Raw genomic sequence first — 21,286 nt, 5'->3', positions numbered from 1 at the left:
CTTCATAAATACCTCCAATTCAACAGGTTAATCATTAATATTTGCAGGATTTTCTTGCCATGTTGTATTAGGAGGAGAACATCACCAGACAGACATTTAAATTGTTTTATTTAACTAAAACAACAACATTAAGTATTCTGGATTTTTTTCTTCAACAGCAATAATATTTTAACAAAACAAGTATATGAATTTTTGAATTTTGAATTTAGTTAAACATTCAAGTTTTTTAAAACCTCCCTCTCCCTCCTGGACCGTGCTAATGCTGCCAAACAGCTGTTTGGCGGCGGCTGGGTGGGAAGCGCTGGGAGGTAGGCAGAGGAGCGGGGACGCGGCACGCTCGGGGGGGAGGAGGAGGTGGGGCGGGGGTTATGGGGAGCTTGGCTGCCGATGGGTGCAGATCATCCACTAATTTTTCCCCGTGGGTGCTCCAGCGCCTATGCAGTCAAGTTGTGTGAGTCTTAAACTGAAAACCCAAGACACCTGTTGAACAGTCCATATCTATGCAAATGTAGATACCTCGATCATAATTATAAATGTGTTCTGTAATTGGGTTTGAGTAGAATTTATGAGACTGCATGGTAAAAATCCCAAACTACATCTTATATAGGTACTAATCCATTATGTTTTAATTGTAGTATTTAGCTAAGTTCCACTGTTCAGATTACTTCTTTTGTGGGTGAAAATGGATTGCAGAAATCATGGTGCTCAAATGTTTGCTGTATTTTGGAAATTATTATCTCATAGTCATTTTAACTGTGGATTCACAATACCTTGAAGAGGAAGAACAGGAAATAAGCCCCACGTGAGTCAGAAAATGCATGAGGACTGAAGAGCGCTTCCTAATTGTAATGGTTAGAGATCGGCTGTTTGAAATTTAATCAGTACTCTAAGCAGTGTTACTTTTCTATTATGATGCTATCTGATCTGTCTTCCTTCCTGTAAAGGAGCAAACATTGATTTAAATAAAGTGCACAATATTTTTTAATTTAAGAATTACACAGACTCCTGGTGTTTTCAGGCAATATATTTTCATAAGTTCAGAAGTTTCAAAGAATACTCATTTAGAAGATGCCAAGATCCATGTAGAATAATAGACATGTACCTCTGAAATGGAAACGATCTCTTCTGTCCATTCTTAATTTATTAAATTTTGGTTGTTTTTTAGATCCGCTGTTCAGAACAAGATGTATTCGCATAAACTTTTGACTGTGTTTCTGCACTTGGGTAAGTTGCCTGAGACAATGATATTGAAACTGTTTAAAATAAAAATAAAAATTCTGTAGCCATTGATTTGACAAAGTAAAAGCTAGATCCTGCAAGATGCTGAATGTCCTCATTTCTCATGAAAATGTTGGATGCACAGTACCTTACAGACTGGACAATAACTTTCTGATGATAAAAAACCTGCAGCTGTAATACAGTAAGTTAATGTAGTTAGTCAAGACAAGCTAGAACAGCTAGCTTAACTAGCATTCATACAGGTTAGAATTTTATGGACAATACCAACAACTGAGGGTAAAATCCTGACTACACTGAAGTCGAAACAAAACTTATATTCACTTCAGTGAAGCCAGGATTTTACACAAAGTGTTTATTTTATTAGGTATGTTTTTGCGCTAAACCAGTCCCCCTGCTTCATATACAAAATTGTTGTAATGAGTGCTCAATTCATGGTAAATATAATAGTTCAAATATGAGTACTTCAGTTTTCCTTTCTAAAATAGAAGAAATAAACAGAGTAGATTAAATCAGAGGTGCATAAATTTTGTCAGACACATTAATGTTGGTATATGCTGTAGAACAGACTTCTCTTGATTTTTGTTTTATCTGTAATTTTTATTTATTTGGCAAAAGTTTCTCTAAATTTCCAAAGATGTTGATGAAAGGTAAAGCAGATATTTTAATCCAATGCACTAAGTTTCAAAATTGTGTCTTTCAGATCTTTGCAGCAATTGGGGGTTTTCTTAGAATTTCTTCATGTCTTTATTCATTCAATATCAAATGGGTCACTACTTGACTTAAGACTTAATTAATATAACCTAAAAATTCTCTGCATTTACAGAAGTATCTTTTAACAGAGCAACTGGAGTGCTCAGGGGACTTGCATTGGGAGACAGAGCCGTTTGTCTTTAGTCACTGTTATGTAGGTTTGTGTGAGCAACAGCTTTCACTGTTGCTACTTGTGCTGTACCTGTTCTGTAAATAAATTCCTATATCAGTGGCAAGTGAACACTTTTAATGCAGCCTACTGATTTATAACAAAATATTATGTGTTTATTAAGGGATATAAAATATATAATCTCATGCTAAATAATATTATTACAATTTTATTGTAGCTTATTCATTTCATTTACATTTCATGAAAAAAATATTGTAATAATGGCAGGCACACTGATCTTATGGGATTTGGTTAGTTTGTCATGTGAGATCCTGCCATGTGATTTGGCCTTCAAAATTAAGCTATGCATGTATAAAACAAACTGAAATCCCCTTTCAGTGCCAGCTGTAAAATGGGTAGCATATTAGCTATATGTCCTGTCCCCTAGGAGTCATGTCCCTCATTTTGTTTTCACATCATGGATTAGGCACTAATATTCTGTTCAGTCAACTGAGTCTTCTACATGGAGCCAGGAAACCTAATGAAGCTGATGTTTAACAAGGCACAGACCCTGCCTTGTTAAACAAGAGAAAATACCATTGAGGGTTTTGCTGATGAGAAAATGTGTATATCCAAAGAAATTGAATGTCTCAGACACTGAGGTAATAACATGAGTTTACTTTTAATCATCTTAGAAACCTATTTTTCACTTTGCATTGGTTTACTATTCAATTTATGTAAATATTTTAGCAAGCAGATTGTGCCTGTGAAGGCAAAAGACACAAATTCTCTCTCTTGTTACTGTGGGATCCATTTGCAAAACATTCAGTAAGAATTAATTTGTATGTAATAAACTGTTTAAAATATTCATATATTTTTCTAGGCATTACACTAAAACCAAGGACACATACAAATCAATTACATACATTTCAATAAGTAAAGCTATTTTAATTCAAAGAGGCCTATTTATCATTATCAGAAGTATTATTAGCCCACTTCAAGCTCTGATTTATGAACAGTAGCCATGTAGTGTAACAAGTGTGCTCTTACATTATATAGGGTTTTATTTTCAAGGCATCTAAGTTTGATAGAAAATATCACCTTTTACTAGATCTCATTTTGTAGAAAATTCTTCTTTTGGGCTTATCTACCTAACTGGCCATGTATTAGTGTAAAACACATTAATTAATTAGTAGGGTTGCCAACTTTCTAATCACACAAAACTGAACACCCCTGCCCTGCCCCTTCCCTGAGGGCCCACCCCTGCCTCACCTCTTCTCTAAGGCCCTGCCCCCTGCTCACTCCACCCTGCCCCCTCTGTTGCTCGCTTTTCATAGAATCATAGAATATCAGGGTTGGAAGGGACCTCAGGAGGTCATCTAGTCCAACCCCCCGCTCAAAGCAGGACCGATCCCCAATTAAATCATCCCAGCCAGAGCTTTGTCAAGCCTGACCTTAAAAACTCCTAAGGAAGGAGATTCCACCACCTCCCTAGGTAACGCATTCCAGTGCTTCACCACCCTCCTAGTGAAAAAGTTTTTCCTAATATCCAACCTAAATCTCCCCCACTGCAACTTGAGACCATTACTCCTTGTTCTGTCATCTGGTACCACTTAGAACAGTCTAGATCCATCCTCTTTGGAACCCCCTTTCAGGTAGTTGAAGGCAGCTATCAAATCCTCCCTCATTCTTCTCTTCCGTAGACTAAACATCCCCAGTTCCCTCAGCCTCTCCTCAAAACTCATGTGTTCCAGTCTCCTAATTATTTTTGTTGCCCTTCGCTGGACTCTTTCCAATTTTTCCACATCCTTCTTGTAGTGTGGGGCCTAAAACTGGACACAGTACTCCAGATGAGGTCTCACCAGTGTCGAATAGAGGGGATCAATCACGTCCCTCGATCTGCTGGCAATGCCCCTACTTATACATCCCAAAATGCCATTGGCCTTCTTGGCAACAAGGGCACACTGTTGACTCATATCCAGCTTCTCGTCCACTGTAACCCCTAGGTCCTTTTCTGCAGAACAGCTGCCTAGCCATTCGGTCCCTAGTCTGTAGCGGTGCATTGGATTCTTCCGTCCTAAGTGCAGGACCCCACCCTCACTCACTTTCACTGGGCTGGAGCGGAGAGTTGGGGTGAGGGCTCTGGCTGAGGATGCGGGCTCTGGGTGGGGCCAGAAATGAGGGGTTCAGGGTGCGGGAGGGGCCTCTGGTCTGGGACAGGGGGTTGGGGTGTGAGAAGGGGTGAGGGCTCTGGCTGGGGATAAGGGGTGTGAGATGCAGGAGGAGCTCCGGGCTGGGGCAGGGGTTTGCGGTTCAGGAGGGGATCCGGGGTGCGGGCTCAGGGAGGGAGTTTGGGTTCAGGAGGGGGATCAGGGTTGGGGCCAAGGGGTTTGGAGTGTGGGAGGTTGTGTGAGGTGCAGGCTCCGGAAGGGAGGTTGGGTGTGGAAGGGGGCTGAGGACTGGGCCAATGGTTTGGGGTGCAGGCTCTGGGAGTGAGTTAGGGTGTCGGAGGGGGCTCAGGGCTGGGGCCGAGGAGTGCAGGACGGGGCTCAGGGCTGGGGCATGGAGTTGGGGTACGGGAGGGGATGCAGGCTCTGGCTGGGGGTGTGGGCTCTGGGGTGGGGCTGGGGATGAGGGGGTTTGGGATTCAGAAGTGGGTTGGGGTGCAGGGGGGTGGTCTGGGGTGCAGACTCGGGGAGGGAGTTTGGGTGCAGGAGTGGGGATTAGGGCTGGGACCAAGGGGTTCGGAGTGCAGGAGGGGGTGGGAGGTTGGGTGCAGGAGGGGGCTGAGGGCTGGGGCAGTTAGGGTGACCAGCTGTCCCGATTTCATAAGGATAGTCCCGATATTTGGGGCTTTTTCTTATATAGGTGCTTATTACCCCCGACCTCCTGTCCCGATTTTCCACACTCGCTATCTGGTCACCCTAGGGGCAGTGGGTTGGGGTGTGGGCTCTGGGAGGAAGTTAGAGTGCAGGAGGGGGTTCCAACCTGGGGCAGGGGGTTGGAGTGCGGGAGGGGGCTTGGGGTGCAGGCTCCAGCCGGGCAGCGCTTACTTCAGGTGGCTTCTGTAAGCGGCTGGCATGTCCAGCTCCTAGGCGGAGGGGCCAGGGGGCTCTGTGCACTGCCCGTGCCCACAGGCGCTGCCCCCACAGCTCCCATTGGCTCCCAATGGGAGCTGCAGAGCTGATGCTCGGGGTGGAGGCAGCACACGGAGTCCCTGTGGCTACCCATGTGTCTAGGAGCTGGACATGCCACCACTTCCAGGAGCTGCTCAGAGCCAGGGCAGGCAGGGAGCCTGCTTTAGCCCCGCTGAGCTGCTGACCGGACTTTTAGTGGCCTGGTCAGCAGTGCTGATCGGAGCCACTAGGGTCCCTTTTTGACCGGGTGTTCTGGTCGAAAACCAGATGCCTGGCAACCCTCTTAATTGGGGATTTAACAATTGTAAATAGTATCTTTCTGGTGTAACAACACAAACAAAAGTATTGTAGAAGCATTTAAAAACTACTGCAATGTGCTCTGTAACAATGAACAAAACCTATCAGATGCCTCTGATTGGGTGGGGAGGGAAGAAAAGACGAAGAAAAGATATGTTAAATGACTTGGCCCCATTGAACTCAATGGCAAAACTCCCAATGACTTCAGTGGGACCAAGATTTCACATATTACGAATAGAGCTTTTTATATTGTTGCTGTAAACAATAGGATTGGTTTTGCATGTCTTTAGAAAATGTTACTGTCAAGGCTGAATCCTCACTCTGGCACCTTGAGTGCAGGAAGTGGGGGGCCCCACAAGGATTTTAAAAATTAATACTAGCCGTTCCAGGCTTGTAATACACTCCCAACGTTACAGTTTCTCTCTGACTTTGGCTTGGTAAATGCTGCCACCACCCAAATGCAAAAAAACCCCTCTTTGAACCCAGGAAGGAGCACTTGGGAATTCCTCACTGTGGGGTACCCTCAAGCCCTTTCACCCACCCTCCAGGGAAGAGCTGAGAAAGAAAACAAAGGAAATTACCTGTGGCTACCAGCTAATCAAACAGGCACAAACCTCTTAGGACACCAAAAATCCAATCCTGTTCTTAAAAAAGGTAATTTTATTAAAAACAAAAAGGAAAAAAATACATCTGGAACTTAGGCTTTTTGCTAGATCTTAAAAGAAACAATTACAAAAATTAAGCACCCAAAATAGCTTTCTTGGAGGTTCAGCTTAAAGGTTACAAGCAAACAAAAGCATCTGGGGTTAGCACGGAGGATTTTCTGTTAAAAATAAACAGAAATAAACCTGATTGCGTCTAGCTAAACATTCTGATCTACTTGCACATTTGGAGTTTCAGATAAGTAGTTCTAGGTATGAACTGATGATTTATGATCATACCTGGCTTAAAACTGTTTACAGCATTGCTGCTTTGTCCCTGCAGCCTAGAGAGACAAAGGGAAAGCTTTTTTCCCATTTTAAAAAGTTCTAACCTTCCCATTGGCTTTTTTGTTCAGGTGCCCACTCCCTTTTCTTTACCTGGGGACTTTTTTAACCCTTTACAGGTAAAGCAAGCCGCCACCAAGAGGGACTTTATAGCTAACTGGCTGGCTGGGTGTCCATAAAAGGGAGCCCCCCACCACTTTCTTTATCACAGTTACAAATAACATTTTTTATGCAATTTCTGTACTCACATAATACCCATTAGTGAGGAGGACGAAATATATCTTCATATATTATTGTTTAACATCAAGCTTGTGAATATCCCAAAGTTGGGTGTATCCAGGTTGTAAAAATATAGAATATAGTTGCAAAATGCGGACCAGGCTTTGGATTTTAAGACCCAAGAGTTTCTGTATGCCCAGATCTGGGGCCAAATTCTCTCCTTTGACTTCAATCCCTGTTTAATATGTTTGATTCTAATTAACTTACACCAATTTAAGCCAGGAGAGCACTTTTCCCCCTCGAGTTCTTGTATTGGACTATCTCGGGTTTTTTTAAAAAATGCAGTTATTTTGGAAAAAAGAGCAGGGTGACTTCAGTCAAGTATGAGGCATATGGATGAGTTCTGGAAGCCTAACTGAATAAAATAGTCTATACCAATTCAGAAGAGAGTGGCACTTGGAGATTCTTGTCCAATATTTTTAATCACACTTGTTTCTTTAGAACGGCAGCTGCTCTGTTTTCATTGTTCCGAGTAGCATAACTCATTGCCTTCATTATTTCTTTGTATTTCCAGATTTTATTCGAATGGCAGTTGCTCACTGTATGGTACATCAGATTCCAGCATCAAGCTTTATGTTGCCTTGCCCGTCACCGAATGAGACTTCTGTCATTCCTTTGACTGCTGGTGTTGTAGCGAGCAGTCCTGGGTTGCACGGAGAGCATGGAACTGCTGAAACCAACTCTCTGGTACTGGTGGCTGAAGAGAGTTTCCTCTGTTGCCTTTGGAGTGAAACACATACAAATTGTTCTTTGTACACAGCAGGCATGGAAACAAAGAAATTTACTTCCTCAGAAATAAGTAGCTTAGCTCCTCAGCAAACAGGTAGGTTTGTAGTGTAATTGTTTAAAGTGACTCAGTAATGGACATCACGTTTTCGTTGTTTTTCAAATATTTTCCTAATACTAGTATTTGTTTCCATTTGTGCCTGGATTATGTGGGGTACTGTACAAACATAAATGAAGGCAAAGTTCCTGTCCTGGAGAGCTTGCCATGTAGAAAGGCAGACTAAAGGTAAGGGAAAGGGGTACAACATGCAAATAAGGAGGTAGAAGTGGTGAATTACCACATCTTGATAATATAAATCCATTTTGTTAGCTATATAGGTAACTGTCCTCGGTTGCGCCCTCCCCCTTACCTTTACCACTTATTAGTCAGCTAACTCCTTGTGAGCATCATGGTAGAATTAGGTCAGAGGAATGTTGGAAATTGTAAATAAGGATGTAGACATTTTTAATGGATTTTTAGCTTGAGAGAGCAAATCTTGTCCCCACTTCCATGTCCATGTTATCATCCACAGTGACTTTATCTTTCATCCTGTAATTTGAAATGTAGTTGGTTATTCCTCCTGCCCCTGGCACACAATGTACATGGTGGAGAAAAGGATCTTTGTGTGAAATCCTGGTCCTGTTGAAGGCAATGCCAAAAGTCCCATTGTCTTAAGTATGGTCAGGATTTTACCCTGTATTTCTAGCACTGCCTCATATGTCAGGTGGTCTTTTCAAGAAGTAATCCGAATAATTGTATTGTTTTCTAATGCTGCATAGAGGTTGTGGTCATGAACTGTCGCAAAAAGATTAAAGAATATCAGAAACTTGACACACCCCATTTGCCTCCTACCCCCTCCACTAAAAATTGTCCCTAGTTACAAGTAAGAAAGTTTATTATTTAAACAAATTTGTGTGATTATAATTTACATTGATTTTATGTCCAGCTCTGTACATTCTCTATACTAAGAGACTACCAGATCACTAAAACCCAGATTTGTAAAGGTATTTAGATGTTGCTGCATAAGGTGTTGGAGTTAGGAGCCTAAATATTTTTCCAAAAGGATTCAGGCACTTGGGAACCAACAGTCAATGGGATTTTGCCTGCTAAGTGCCTAAAAACCCTTTAGAAAAAGAGATTTAGGCTCCTAAATCAGTTGGGTATTGCAATGCTGAATGCAGCAACACACAAATATCTTTTAAAAATCTGGGACTAATGCCCCAATCTTGCAAACAGCGGTGATGTACTTACTCACATGAATAGCCCCAAACTCCAAAGGGCTGGTCACGTGAGCAATATAACATACATTCTTAAATGTTTGCCTGGTTGCAGCCCAAATGCAGATGAGAGAGTACCAGATTTTATTTCTTTGAAATTTCCTGTTCCTTTCAGTGCAGCATATGTGCTGATGCATAAGACTTACTGGTAAATTTTGTTTTATTTCTTTAAATGTCTTTGGTTTCAATGTGGTTCAGAAAATGTTTACCTTTTTAAATTTAGATTTAAGCTGGAACATTCAATGTTGGACTAAAGGAGACCTGGAACTGTTTGTTTGTATCCTGAAATTGTCAAATAAGAAGTCGTACTTGAATGGAGAAGTTAAGATTAATCTTTCATATGTTCTGTAAGTAAAATATATCTGAAGCTTCCCATTTATGATGATATCGTAAAACACCAGTAAAGGTCCTATGAGTGAGTTGTCTTACAGTAGTATTTGTGATCTGAAACACAGTGATAGTATTAGTCAGTACAAGTGGATAAAATACTATATGCCCATTTGTTCTTATTTTCAGACCACATTTTGATAGGACTGTATGGAATTATCAGTCAGGTATATGTTCAGGGCTTGAATGGTTAACACAGGGTGTTTCCTATCCTTTCTGTCCTTTTCTCATATTTATTAAACTGCTTATTTTATTTTAACTAGGTCAAAGGCTTCCTCAATCAATATGCAACCCATAATTTTTTAAGGTTGAATGCTTGATCTTAGTTCTGCCTGCTTGTGCTTTTGCCTCTTATCATATTGTCTCTCCTCAAGAAATTTATTCTTCTTTGTCATTTTAATACCATACCTAATATAAAATCTAGAATTTTTGATGCATCTTATAGAGTTAACCACTCTGTAGCGCTCTTACATACACAAAAGAAGTCACCACTGTTCCAAACATGCTTTTGAAGGGTAAAATATGTTCATCACCTAGCGCTTTAGTGTCTCTTTTTAATATGTTTAAACTAAATTTAATAAATCAGTGATTTAAAAGTGAATGTTAGATTACACTTCAAGAGCATGCTGATCTCTATAGGCTACTGCTGGATTGAGTGGCATACATCCCTTATGCACTTTTAAGTTTCTACATTCCCTTTTCATGTAATATTTTCAGACAGCTAGTACTCATGTAAGGAACCATGCTGGAAGGCCACCTGCTTCTGCTTCAGCTCTGCATAATACCTTGAGGTAGGGGAGTCTCCACTAACAATGATAGAAGAAGGATGGTCTTGTGGCTAATAGATTTGGACTCAGATCTTCTGAGTCCAGTTCCTTTCTCTACCACAGACTTCCTGTGTGATGTTGGGCAAATCCTTTAATCTCTCCGTGCCTCAGTTCCCTGTCTGTAAGATGGGGATAAGAGTACTTCCTTCCCGCCCCTTGTTGTTGTATCTGTTTAGATTGTAAGTTCTTTGGTGTAGAGACTGTCTCTTATTACATCCTAGTGGGACACGACTCTTGATTGGGTCTCATATGGATTCTGTATTATAAATAATAAATAATAGATCAAACAGGATTTATAGACAATGGTCCCTGTTTAAAAAGTCAGCGCTGACCCACAGATACCAGTTACCACAGTTATTACTGTTCTGAATGTAGGAAATAAATGGGATAACTGGTAGCAAATGTGGACTTCTAAATGGCAAACATTATAAGATAACCTAAAGCCAAAGTCTTAACAGGCTTCCATTTCTAGCATTCTCTATGCTTTCTGTGTCTGAAATACCATTACATCTAAAAATAGTTCCCACTTCCATTCTTTTCCAACCAGGGCTCATCACTAAATAGAAAAATCTTAGCTGACGGGGATAGTTGAGTAGATTAGGCATGCCTAGCATCCAGGTTCAAATCCCAACTGAGCTAAAAAGGCTTCCAAGGCAGATATGTTCAGAACTATACAATTCACTCTGTGCATTTTTCAAATAAGAGCTTAAAAACAGGTTTCAGAGTAACAGCCGTGTTAGTCTGTATTCGCAAAAAGAAAAGGAGTACTTGTGGCACCTTAGAGACTAACCAATTTATTTGAGCATAAGCTTTCGTGAGCTACAGCTCACTTCATTGGATGCATTCAGTGTTCTTGATTCTGCTGAGACTTCCTTCTTGGATCGCATTTACGCCGCAGTGTGGAGTGGGCTTTTCTTCACACGCAGAAGACAAAAGGCCAGCGCCCCTTCTAAGCAAAAACTCGCGTGTAACTTTGTGAAGCATCAAAGACACGCGAGACAGGCTCCCCTGTTACACCGCTCGCTTAGTCATCCCCTTGAGTCCATCCCACCTGATTCAATCCACTGGGACTGTAGCTCACGAAAGCTTATGCTCAAATAAATTGGTTAGTCTCTAAGGTGCCACAAGTCCTCCTTTTCTTTTAGCTTAAAAACAGAGGCCCTGGATGACTAAAGACCTCATGACACTTCCATCCCCTTTTTAAGAATAGAAGGTTTTCTCTGGTGTTCATGACTAAAATTTGGTCTCCTGCCGCAGCCATGTTGCATACTGTGTGCTGTTAGGCTCTCTTACCACCCACAGATGGGTGCGTTTCAGTGGTGGTATATTCTAATCGTTTGTGAAGTATTTTGGGATCAGCTAGTAGTAGTATTCTACAGATAGGACATTTCTTCTCAAAGATATAAGGTGGTCTATTTCTGTCAATAATCGAGAGTTTTCTGCTAGCTGTGCCTCTCTGAAAAAATTCATCAGTGAAATGGGCGCACAGGCACACCACCCTGAAGGAGGAGAAAAGTAAACAACTCTAACACCTTGTTAGTGAAAGTGATGAGTCGTATAAGAGGTCGAAAATGAGGTGAGAAGAGCTGCAAAGACATCAAGCCGCACTGGGAGCAGGGAGACACATACTGGAGCACCCCAGAAAAACCAAGAGAGATTCAGAAGGCTTCAAGTGCTTGATGAACTGATTTTTTTGGGGAGGCCAGCGGAATCTGCAGAAGAAACTCTCAAAGGGGCCAAGAAGACCTGACAGACTGTGGGTTATCCTGTAGAGCTTTGAGAGAGGCTCGAAAGATGAGACTTCTGTTTTCTGTTTGTTCCCCTCTTAGTTTTGCAGAGTACAAAAGCATTTTGCATCCTTTTGCAGATCCATCCTGTAGTCCAGGAAAACATGGATTTTCTGATTTTGCAAGGATCTAAAGCAGAAATGGGCAAACTACAGCCCACGGTACACATCGGCCCATGGGATTGTCCTGCCCGGCTCCTGGCGAGGGAGGCTCGCCCCCGGCCCCTCCCCCACTGACCCCCCTCCCCCATAGCTATGCTGCCATGTGGGTAGTGCGGCTTGCATCCGCTTACCTCCCAGGCTTTCCAACAAGCCTGTCCTGCCGCTCTGAGTGGCATGATAAGGGGGCAGGGGTAGGGAAGGCAGGAGGTCCCTGGGTGCAGTCCTGGGGGGGAGAGGGGGCGGTCGGATGGGGCAAAGGTTTGGGGAGGGGGGTGGTCAGGAGTCAGGGAGCAGGGGAGGTTGGATAGGGGGTGGGGTGCTGTGGGGGCAGTTAGGGACGGGGATCCCGGGAGGGGGTGGTCAGGGGACAAGAAGTGTGTGTGGGAGGGTGGATGAGTCGGGGGTAGGGGTGTGGATAGGGGTTGGGGCAGTTAGGGGACAAGGAGCAGGGGGGGTTAGATGGGTCAGGAGTTCTGAGGGGGGCAGTCATGGGGCAGGAAGTGGGAGGAGGCAGATAAGGGGCGGGGGCCAGGCTGTTTGGGGAGGCACAGACTTCCTACCTGGCCCTCCATACCATTTTGCACCCCGATGTGGCCCTTGGGCCAAAAAGTTTGCCCACCCCTGATCTGAAGTTTTATTCCAGTTTCTAGATGAAGCTCTTCCCTGCCCGGGAAATTTAGCAGTGTATTAACAACTGCCTTGAGCTGCACCATTACCCAAGGTTGAGGTCTCTGTAGGCTCTGCTCTCTTCAGTATCATTTCCTCTGGCACTTCAAAAAATTACTGTAATTGTTACCTTGAAAGAAACTTGTCAGCTTTCTACTCCAGATTCCCTAAATTGATTTACACATCTCCTCCAAATTATTGACCTACTGCTAATGCGGTCATTCTCCTCTCCAAAGACTATCTTTAGTATTTTTGTTATTGTTTTTACCATTATAGAGCAAACTTGTTTAACATTCCTCATGTGGTGGTAGTATTTTTTTTCTCCCAGGAGTGAAGGTCAATTATAGTTTTCTTTAGCAAGGCCTGATGTTCCGAAGGAATAGCTGACTTGTTTATTTCATATTTTGGTAAGGGTAGCTTCCCCTGTTGACTCACTGATGCCTTTCACATGCAGGCCAGAATAGTTTGAAAACAGTCCCAGCTTTAAAAGTATGCTTTCATGGCATTTGTTTCTCTCTGGGAGGCCTCAATTCATGAACAAGTGCCAATATTCTCATATTTAGGCCATACACGCAATGAAAATAATGGCCTTGTTTTGTTATGGGCTCCTCAGTGGTTCACATATGGTCTTTGACAGCTCAAGTGTTTTCAGCATTTAAAAAAAGGATTTTTGATTCACCCATCCCCAAGTATGATAGGCTTGGTCTGACGTCGTCATGAACAGAAAGTGCTTCATGCTGTCCATTACAGAGCAGGTCTGAAGAATAGAGATCAGTCAAATAGGACTCTGAAAATATACTGCAGAAAAGATACTAGTATCGGGAGGGCTGCCAAGACGGAGATGAAGTCATTGTCAGAGAGTCATCTTACCTTTTATGGCATAACTTCCTTGGAAGGAGAGACCTATTTCATCCTGTAGCTTTCATAAAATCTTAAAAATGGAGGGCTGGAAGTGACCTTGAGAGGTCCTGTAGTCCAGCTACCCTGTGCTGAGACACGACCAAGAAAACCTAGACCGGGGTGGCCAACCTGAGTCTGAGAAGGAGCCAGAATTTACCAATGTATATTGTCAAAGAACCACAGTAATACATCAGCAGCCCCCCATTAGCTCCCCCCCCCCCGCTCCCAGTGCCTCCCACCCACTGGCAGCCCCCTCGATCAGTGCCTCCCCGCACCTCCCGATCAGCTGTTCCGTGGCATGCAGGAGGCTCTGGGAGGGAGGCGAAGGAGGGAGGGCAAGGCAGGCTTAGGGGAGGAGTGGGGGCAGGGCCTGTGGCAGAGCCAGGGGTTGAGCAGTGAACACCCCCGGCACTTTGGAAATTTGGCACCTGTAGCTTCAGCCCCGGAGTCCATGCCTATACATGGAGCCGCATATTAACTTCTGAAGAGCCGCATGTGGCTCTGGAGCCACAGATTGGCCACCCCTGACCTAGACTATCCCAGACAGGTGTTTGTCTAATTTGTTCTTGAAAACATCCAATCATAGGGATTCCACAGCCTCCCTTGGAAGCCTATTCTAGATTTTAACTATTTGTATAGTTAGAAATAGGGTGACCAGATATCCCAATTTTATAGGGACAGTCCCAATATTTGGGGCTTTTTCTTATATAGAGGCCTATTTACACCCCCCCCCCCGTCCCGTTTTTTCACACTTGTTTTCTGGTCACACTAGTTAGAAAGGTTTTCCTTAATATCTAACCTAAGTCTCCCTTGCTGTGGATTGAGCCAGTTACTTCTTATGGATATGGGGAAATAATTTATCACCATCTACTTTACATATTTGAAGAGTGTTATCAGGTTCCCCCTTAGTCATCTTTTCCCAAGACTAAACATGCCCAGTTTTTTAAAATTTTTCCTCAGAGGTCAGCTTTTCTAAACCTTTTATTATTTTTGTTGCTCTTCTCTGAACTTTCTGCAGTTGTCCACATCTTTCCTGAAGAGTGGCACCCAGAACTGGGCAAGGTACTCCAGTTGAGGCCTCACTAGAGCTAAGTAGAAAGGGACAGTTATCTCCAGTGGTGAGCTGGAGCCGGTTTGCACCGGTTCGTGCAAACCAGTTGTTAAATTTTGAAGCTGATTTAGAACTGGTTGTTAAAGGGGTTTGGCAAACTCCGGCCCTCAGGCCACATGCAGCCCGCGGGACCGTCCTGTCCGAGCTCTCGGCTGGGGAGGCTCCCCAGAGAATTTCTACTCATCCGGTAGCCCTGTGGTCCTTTGGCGGCATTTCGGCGGCACATCATTCACTCGCCCCGGGTCTTCGGTGGCACTTCGGTGGCGGGCCCTTCAGTGCCGCTGAAGACCCAGAGCGACTGAAGGAACCGGTTCTTCAGCTTCTAGCAGCTCATCACTGGTTATCTCCCATGTCTTACATATGACACTCCTTTCATTACGTCCCAGAATATTAGTCTTTTTTGCTACTGTATCACATTGTTGACTCATTCAATTTATGATCCACTGTAACTCCCAGATCCTCTTCTGCAGTGCTACCACCTTGCCAGTTATTCCCCATTTGTAGTTGTGCTTTTGACTTTTCCTTCCTACGTGATGTACTTTGCACTTGTCTTTATCAAATTTAATCTTGTTGAATTCAGATCAATTCTCCAATTTGTCAAGGTTGTTTTGAATTCTAATCCTGTCTTCCAAAGTGCTGGCAATCTCTTCCAGTGCAGTATCATCCACAAGTTTTGTAAGGCATTTTACTCTCTCCTGCACCATTATGCAAGTCATTCAGATTGTAAAGGGCTGAACCTTGCTTAGTCTCCCTCCAGGCTGCTCTTCAACAGCAAGTAGGCAACACAGCACTTGGGTTGCTACTCTGCTGTTGGCCCCAGGCCATAGCTGTTCCTTGAACACTCTGAACATAAGAACGGCCATACTGGGTCAGACCAAAGGTCCATCTAGCCCAGTATGCTGTCTTCCGACAGTGACTAATATCAGGTGCTTCAGAGGGAATGAACAGAACAGGTAATCATCAAGTGATCCATCCTCTGTCACCCATTCCCAGCTTCTGGTTCTGAGATTGCACCAGCTATTTTCTTTAATATCCTATGAAGAATTTCTTCAGGCTCTGCTGACTTGAATACATCTAATTTCTCTAAATGTTTTTTAATCTGTTCTTTTCCTTATTCTGGCTTGTGTTTTTCCTTTTTTAGTGGAGATTATAGCAAAATAGACATTAAACGCTTCTGCCTTCTTGATGCCATCTCTGGCTAGCTCTCCTTCCCTGCTAAGTAGTGGATCTGTACTTTCCTTTCTCTTGCTCCTAATGTATTTATAGAACCTCTTCTTATTGCCTTTCCCCTGCTAGGTGGAACTCATTTTGTACCTTACCCTGTCTGTTTTTGTCTGTACATGCTTGTGCTATTTTTTTGTACTTGTCCTTATGAATTTGTCCATGTTTCCATTCTTTCTAGGATTATCTTTTGATTTTCAGGTAATTAAAGCACTCCGATAGAGCTATATGGCCTCTTACTATTCTTTCTATCTTTTCTTCACGTCAGGATATAGTTTGCTATTGTGCCTTTAATATTGTCTCCTCAAGACACTGCCAGATCTCCTGAACTCCTTTTCCCCTTGGATGTTCTTCCCATGGGATCTTACCTATTAGGTCTTTGTTTGTGAAAGTCTGCTTTTTTGAAGTTCGTTGTTCTTATTCTACTGCTCTGACTCTTTCCTTTTCCTTAGAATTCTGAAATCATCATTTCAAGGTCACTTTCACCCAAATTGCCATTAACTTTCAGATTCACAACCAGTTCCTCTCTCTTGTTCAGCTTCAGGTCTAAAATGGCTGCCCCCTTGGAAAAGTAATACATAAAACTCAGTATGTTCACTTAGTTCTTGGAATGTACTGGGGAACAATTTTTTGTTTCAGAAGGTGGAGGAAATTTCCATTAGATATCTGAGTAATTAAAGTGTCCCCCCTACAACCACATCTTGTGTTTTGGATATTTCTGTTCTAACAGTGCCTCATCCACCTTCCTCTCCTGATTTGGTGTTCTATAGTAGACCTTTAGCATGACATCACCCCTTGGGTTTTTTCCCCCTTTATTTTCAGCCAGGTACTTTCAACTGGTCTGCCTCTCACCTCCTTCTGAGCAATATATATACTTGATGTATAAGGCAACAGCATATCCTTTTTTCCTAGCCTGTCTTTCCGGAGCATGACTAGGATATTTGTATAGAGATGTCAAATAAGTCAGAATTTAGCTTATGGCTAATACTGCCAGTTCTTCCTGTTTATTCCCATACTTATCGCATTTGTGTAGAGACATCACTCCTTCACCCTTGCTCCCAGGACCCTGTATTCACGGCTGATATGCTCGAGTTCCTAGAAAGACATTTGTGGTGAACTGTATAACCCACCTATGCCTTTGTTATTCGTCACCAATGTGGCAATCCAATATTCGTGCCAATAAATAATAGTACTAGACAGTCATGCATTCTGTCTACAATTGAATGTATGCAGTGGTCCACTTCTAAAGTTTCTTTCATTTTAAAAAATACTTTCAGTTTCAGAGATATTTCCTAACTTAAAATAGGAATACTGCTGGAACTGCTGATATTGCTGAAAATGGAAGAAACCTTGGGGCTGATTTCCTCTGTGTTACACTAGTGTAAATTACAGTTATTGGGGTTACATGAAAGTAACATACAAGGGAGTGGAGAATTAGGTGTTTTAAGTGCAACTTGTGTGTGTGTATGCATGTAAATGTATGTATTGAGGGTCTGTGTAGTGATGTGTACATTAGATATACTGATGCCCTCTCAAGTTTGTAAAATGGGTCGTCAAGATGCCATTTCTTGAAAGGCAACTTTTACATACGCTTTAGGAAGTGTAATATAATGCCTGTCTGAATCAGGTACTAGTAAGAATTGAATGAGTTTTAACCTAAATTACAGTGTGGCAGCATACATCTCCATTTGTATGCTGCACAAGACTTCACATCAACAGTAATATGTTGTACAGCTGGTATATTTCAATATGCCCTAAATATTACATATGTTTCCTTTAAAAAAATTCTGAAAGCATAAATGTATTCTTCCATCACTGGAAAAATTGATCCAACTATTTTTGTTAAATAAACATCTTTATTTCTTGTTAGCAGTTCAAGTGCTATCCATTTAAAATTTTGCAAGGTTTTATTAAACCATATATTTTTTCAAAGATTTTTGTAATAGGACTATTTTCATTTGTATGCTAATCTCTAAAGGAAAGTATTCCAGCATGTGAAAAATTCATGAAAACAAATCTGGAGAGTTCAGCCAGAAGTAGTCTCTTGGGCTGTACTTCAGTTTAGAAAGAAACAAAACAGAATACTAAAGAGGGAGTTACTAAATACTTTCCACAAGCCAGTCCAAAGCAATAGTACTAGTGATGCCTGGGATTAAGTGAGATTTGCTTTGCTAAGAAAAAGTCAAATTATCTAAGAAATAAACATGGTATGTCTTCAAAGTAAACAAAGCTTCATCATCTTGGAAGTAATCACTTAAAGTTAGATTTTTAGAGTACATTCTTTGTGCTGTGTATATACAATATTTATCAGTTACAATCATGTGTAGTTGATAAGTAATTTAGAAACATATCCTAAACCTGGACCAAATTCTGCAGCTGAATAACTTAGGATATTGTATTATTATAACACTTAATGATACGTTTTGGAAGGGATATAAAAACTCATGTTTCATGTTTAATTAGCATCTGACTATTAGGGATTGGGATGAGACCTTCATGAGTGACAAATTATCCTACATCTGCCAAATGGAGGGTTTCTTAAAGCTTCCTCTGATGCAGCTGATTCTGGAAACTGTCAGAGACAAGATACTGGAGTAGATGGTCTGATCCAGTCTGGCAATTCTGATGTTGGATCAGGCCTCAGAAATATCTTTCATTCGGCTCCTTCTCCGCCCCCAAAGGTACAGCTGAAGAAAAAGCACACAGACTGATCTGTCTCTTGTACTTTGCTGTTTTCAGTACTGTTTCTACTGTTTAATCCAAAGAGGTCAATCTAATAGAATATACAGAAGATTGTCCAGGACGTGATGCTTTTTAAATATTGATCTATTTTTTTTTAATATAGATCAGAGTTGTCATTGGAAGACATGTCTACAGATTCTCTAAAAGGCAATTTCATGGTTACTCCCTGCGACTGCAATGGGTCTGACAAGTACGAATGTCACATATCTTCACTGAAACTCAACTACACTTATATTACATGGTTAAACATCATAAATGGGGTAACACTTCTTCAGTCACCTTTAATGTCCGTCAGACCCATAAATATTGGTAAGTTTTCAATTTATTGTACACCTTTTTTATAGAAAGCAGTATCAGGAAGTCCTCATTTTGGGACTAGTCAGTTTTTGCAAGGACTTCAGCTGCAGCTGTGTTAATTCTTCAGGGTAACTTCTGCAGGCTGATGTGTATCCCCTCCCCCAGTCTTCCTAGTCTTTGCCCTTCTTGCAAATCTAGGTAGAAGGAGGAACAATGTCTTGGGGTACCTGAGCATTCACTTTGAATGCAGGGAGGTAGATCAGTATGTGGAGAACAATGGTCTGGTTCATAATTATTACCTAATTTTTTACAGAAAAATATTTTTTTTGCTATTTGCTTTAAGAATAAACCTGCAAATTCTCATCAGCAGCATTTGCATGTACTCTCTTGCTCTCATTTTGACACTTCCATCATTAAAGATACAACTTGCGCATTTTTTAAAAGTGGAAAATTTATTTCTGCTATTTCACCAGCCCATCAGCTCAGTGAAATCAGATGACAGATACATTTGATGTTACTTTGTTGCCATCCAATCTGCATAATTAATGGTTGATAAATATACAGCCATTTGCTGAATAGTTGGGACTTTTTTAGCTATAATGAAAAACTGTTCGTATTTTCTTATTAATATTACTTTATGGAAAGCAAAATTAAAAACCTTTTGGATGAAAACTTCATCTTAGTTGCAAATGAAATTAATATTTTTGGAGATGAGGTGATTATACTGATATTTCATTTTAATTTTGTCACAGGATCGATTTAAGTTTCACAGCTGCATCTGCCAGTATTAAAAGTGACCACAGATATAATTCATGCAATATGTTCTTAGCAATAAGTAAGGTCAGAAGGTCATTTTTGAAATGTATAATTTTTAATAATATGTTCTCCCATTAGTGATCTTGATAAAAGGAATAATGAGTTTTAAAATAAAAAGACGAATATTAGCTAGACGAGTTGTTTGCTTTGCACACACAAGCCATAGCAACAGAATACATGGCAACAAAATGAGAAAACATTGTCTACCCATGCAACCACTTAGATTACAATATGGTAATGTTCAGTCTTTTTAAAAGAGTGCTTCTGTACTACCATAAAAAAATTCTGTGATCAAAATTGCAGAATAAAGTTTTTAAAAGCAATGGACCACATCCTGAATCCTTTACTCTTGTCTGTCTCCCCTGAAGCTAGTCAAAGTGTGGACTGAATTAGAGCTGCCACAGACAGATTGAGAGATTTGGCCCTAACTATTTAGTTTGCACTGACTCAAATATTGATACATTTGGGCTAGGTACTGATACTCTCACCAAAGCTGAGTAGTTCCTTACTCCTTGAATACTCCTATTGATTTCAATGAGACCACTTGTAGCATAAGCAGGTCAGAAAATGACCCCCTTGTATTTAAGGACCCAAGTCTGTAATCTGATGCATGTAGGTGGACTCCTGTATTTGACCAGAGCTCCATTAAAGTCAAAGAGGCTCCATGTGGGCTCAGGGGGTCTGCGCATGCAGATCAAATTGCAGGATGCAGTATTGCCTTTAAGATGGCCCTCTGAAGCACTGACTACAAAACTCAGAAGTTCCTCATTTTCAGGTCACAGACACCTGCTTGGCTGTTTACTCTAAACTGAAAAATACCATTTGTGGCGGGTTCCCCCTGATGTGCCACCTGGAACTGGGGTACCACTGAGCGTGCCTGACCAACCAGCCTGGGTTCCCTTTACATTGTACTGCTGTGCAGCCTGCCAAGCCCTCCCCCAGGCTTCAGACTGCACTTGATCAGCACGCATACAGGTAGGGACACACCCAGCTGCAGAAACACCCAGACACTGAAATCAGCTCTGCATGGGAAAGCTCAGCTAAGGAACTGCCCAGTGTTCAAGTGTACCCCCACCCCCCCGAGGGTTAACCCAAAATTATACTGTCTTGCGCTGCACAGAGATCTATACAGCGTAAGCTCATGAAATTCGCCCTCTCAATGTGAAGAGGAATATACACAGCTTTCTGCCCCAAGTATGCTTTCCATACACTGGTTTTAGACAAAACAAAAATAAATTTATTAACTACAAAAGAGAGATTTTAAGTTATAATAAGGGATAGCAAACAGATCAAAGCAGATTACCTAGCAAATAAAACAAACGCGCAATCTAAGCTCAATATACTAAAGAAATTGGATATAAGTAGCAAATTCTCACCCTAAATGTTGTTTTAGGCAAATTGCAGAGATTCTTGAAAGCAAGCTGCTCTTGCTTGCAGCTTAAACTTCTAGATATTCCTTTCACAGGCTAGATAACCCTCTAGCCTGGGTTCAGCCCATCTTCCCCAGTTCATTCTTTTGTTTCTCAGGTGT

At 41.8% G+C, this 21,286-nt stretch overlaps 1 protein-coding gene across 1 annotated transcript in view; it reads left to right on the top strand.

Moving 5' to 3' along the window:
- Positions 1 to 1,184: 1,184 nt before the first annotated feature.
- The window catches only part of LEPR (leptin receptor), a 61,570-nt gene continuing 41,468 nt past the window's right edge, over positions 1,185 to 21,286 (top strand). The window contains exons 1-4 of the mRNA XM_077824144.1: positions 1,185 to 1,224; positions 7,312 to 7,620; positions 9,064 to 9,187; positions 18,746 to 18,951. Of these exons, the coding sequence (XP_077680270.1) occupies positions 1,185 to 1,224; positions 7,312 to 7,620; positions 9,064 to 9,187; positions 18,746 to 18,951 (679 nt within the window). The remainder of the gene's footprint in view (positions 1,225 to 7,311; positions 7,621 to 9,063; positions 9,188 to 18,745; positions 18,952 to 21,286) is intronic.

The sequence above is a fragment of the Eretmochelys imbricata genome, chromosome 8 (assembly GCF_965152235.1).
Source record: "Eretmochelys imbricata isolate rEreImb1 chromosome 8, rEreImb1.hap1, whole genome shotgun sequence".
Lineage (NCBI taxonomy): Eukaryota > Metazoa > Chordata > Testudines > Cheloniidae > Eretmochelys > Eretmochelys imbricata.
This window is presented reverse-complemented; position numbering and strand designations above follow the sequence as displayed.